The sequence below is a fragment of the Stegostoma tigrinum genome, chromosome 11 (assembly GCF_030684315.1).
Source record: "Stegostoma tigrinum isolate sSteTig4 chromosome 11, sSteTig4.hap1, whole genome shotgun sequence".
Taxonomy (NCBI): Eukaryota; Metazoa; Chordata; class Chondrichthyes; order Orectolobiformes; family Stegostomatidae; genus Stegostoma; species Stegostoma tigrinum.
In genome coordinates this window covers 62,989,849-62,991,068 of record NC_081364.1, presented here as the reverse complement: position 1 = coordinate 62,991,068, position 1,220 = coordinate 62,989,849, and the positions used below count along the sequence as shown (strand labels likewise).

The 1,220-nt window shown below is 37.2% G+C and overlaps 1 protein-coding gene across 3 annotated transcripts in view; it reads right to left on the bottom strand.

The window, feature by feature from the left end:
• The window catches only part of LOC125460169 (DDB1- and CUL4-associated factor 1-like), an 85,556-nt gene that overhangs the window by 17,999 nt on the left and 66,337 nt on the right, over nucleotides 1–1,220 (bottom strand). For all 3 annotated transcript variants that reach the window (XM_059649498.1, XM_059649499.1, XM_048547297.2), the window contains one exon: nucleotides 477–710. In XM_059649498.1, coding sequence (XP_059505481.1) covers nucleotides 477–710 — 234 coding nt within the window. The remainder of the gene's footprint in view (nucleotides 1–476; nucleotides 711–1,220) is intronic.

Here is a 1,220-nt window from a genome sequence, read left to right as displayed (position 1 = left end):
TTTTAGCTTGAAATTCAATAAAAATGACTTTTTCCTAGTGAACAGTTTACTGGCTTTGTCTATTAAAATTCAGGCTGTGAAAAGCATTTGGAGCTTTACTACATTAAGTGGAGATACTCCTGACAGTGATGGGTAGCATAATGTCTGAAAAATTACTTGCACCTCTCAACACCGAAGTGTCGTAGATTGACTACCATTTTTCCAAAGTGTACTCAAAGTCTAGTGATGAAACCGTAACTACATTTCTGAAACGTAACACATCTAACATTAGTTTAATTTTTAAACAAGACAGATCTAGCTCACAAATACGTCTGGATAATTTGCATTTTCTCTCTCAGCTTTTTGGTCTCCAATTAAAAATCCAAGTCTTCAAAAATTGACAGCAAGATTTCTAAAATATCCCATAAAATCATTGACCATTTGTTGTACAATATCCCAGCTCCTGTAGTACACAGTCCCTTGTTAATGAAGGATACAATCTCTGTATTGATGATGACTTCCAGCCCGTTTGGATGGAACACTCCACTGATGTTCATGTTGAACTTATCAAACTTGTGAATGGCCTGTGTTGAACGGATATCCCACAGCACTCCGTCATTTAACACCAAATCATCTGTGGGGTTAAAGGTTGCACAATTCCGCTTGTAGTTGTTGGCTAGGTCGGGATTGTAAAGAGTGAGGATGTTTTGACCTGTCTGGATATCGTATATCTATAAACAGAAGAAAAGACAAGTTTTTTTTAATAACTGTATTTGTGTTGGGTGCAAAAGGTGAGAGATATTGATGCTGCAGAATCTGAATAATTTGGACATTATGTATGGATAGCCTTTTCTTGACTTTGCCGTAATAACATTCCTCAATAGCACAAGTGTTGTATTGTCTCCATTTCTCTGAGCCATCTTATGGGATTTCAGTAGGTTTGTTAAATCTACTGCTGCCTTAGCTTTGTGTTGCAGATCTAAGTGCTTGAAAAATTGGATTGGGTCAGATTTTTAAAAGAACCTACATTCTCAAATGCTGTGCCCACAGAATTCATATAGTACTTCTAATATTCAAAAAGGTGAAGCTCTAGGGATAGAAATGGATACTGGACTAAAGGAAAAACTTTAGAAGGAGCAACCAAAGATTGGTGAAAGGTTCAGGTTTTAAACATGGTCCGAGAAAACATCAGCGAAGGCTGACCGATTAACGGTGGAAATTACAGATCACAGGACCAAGGT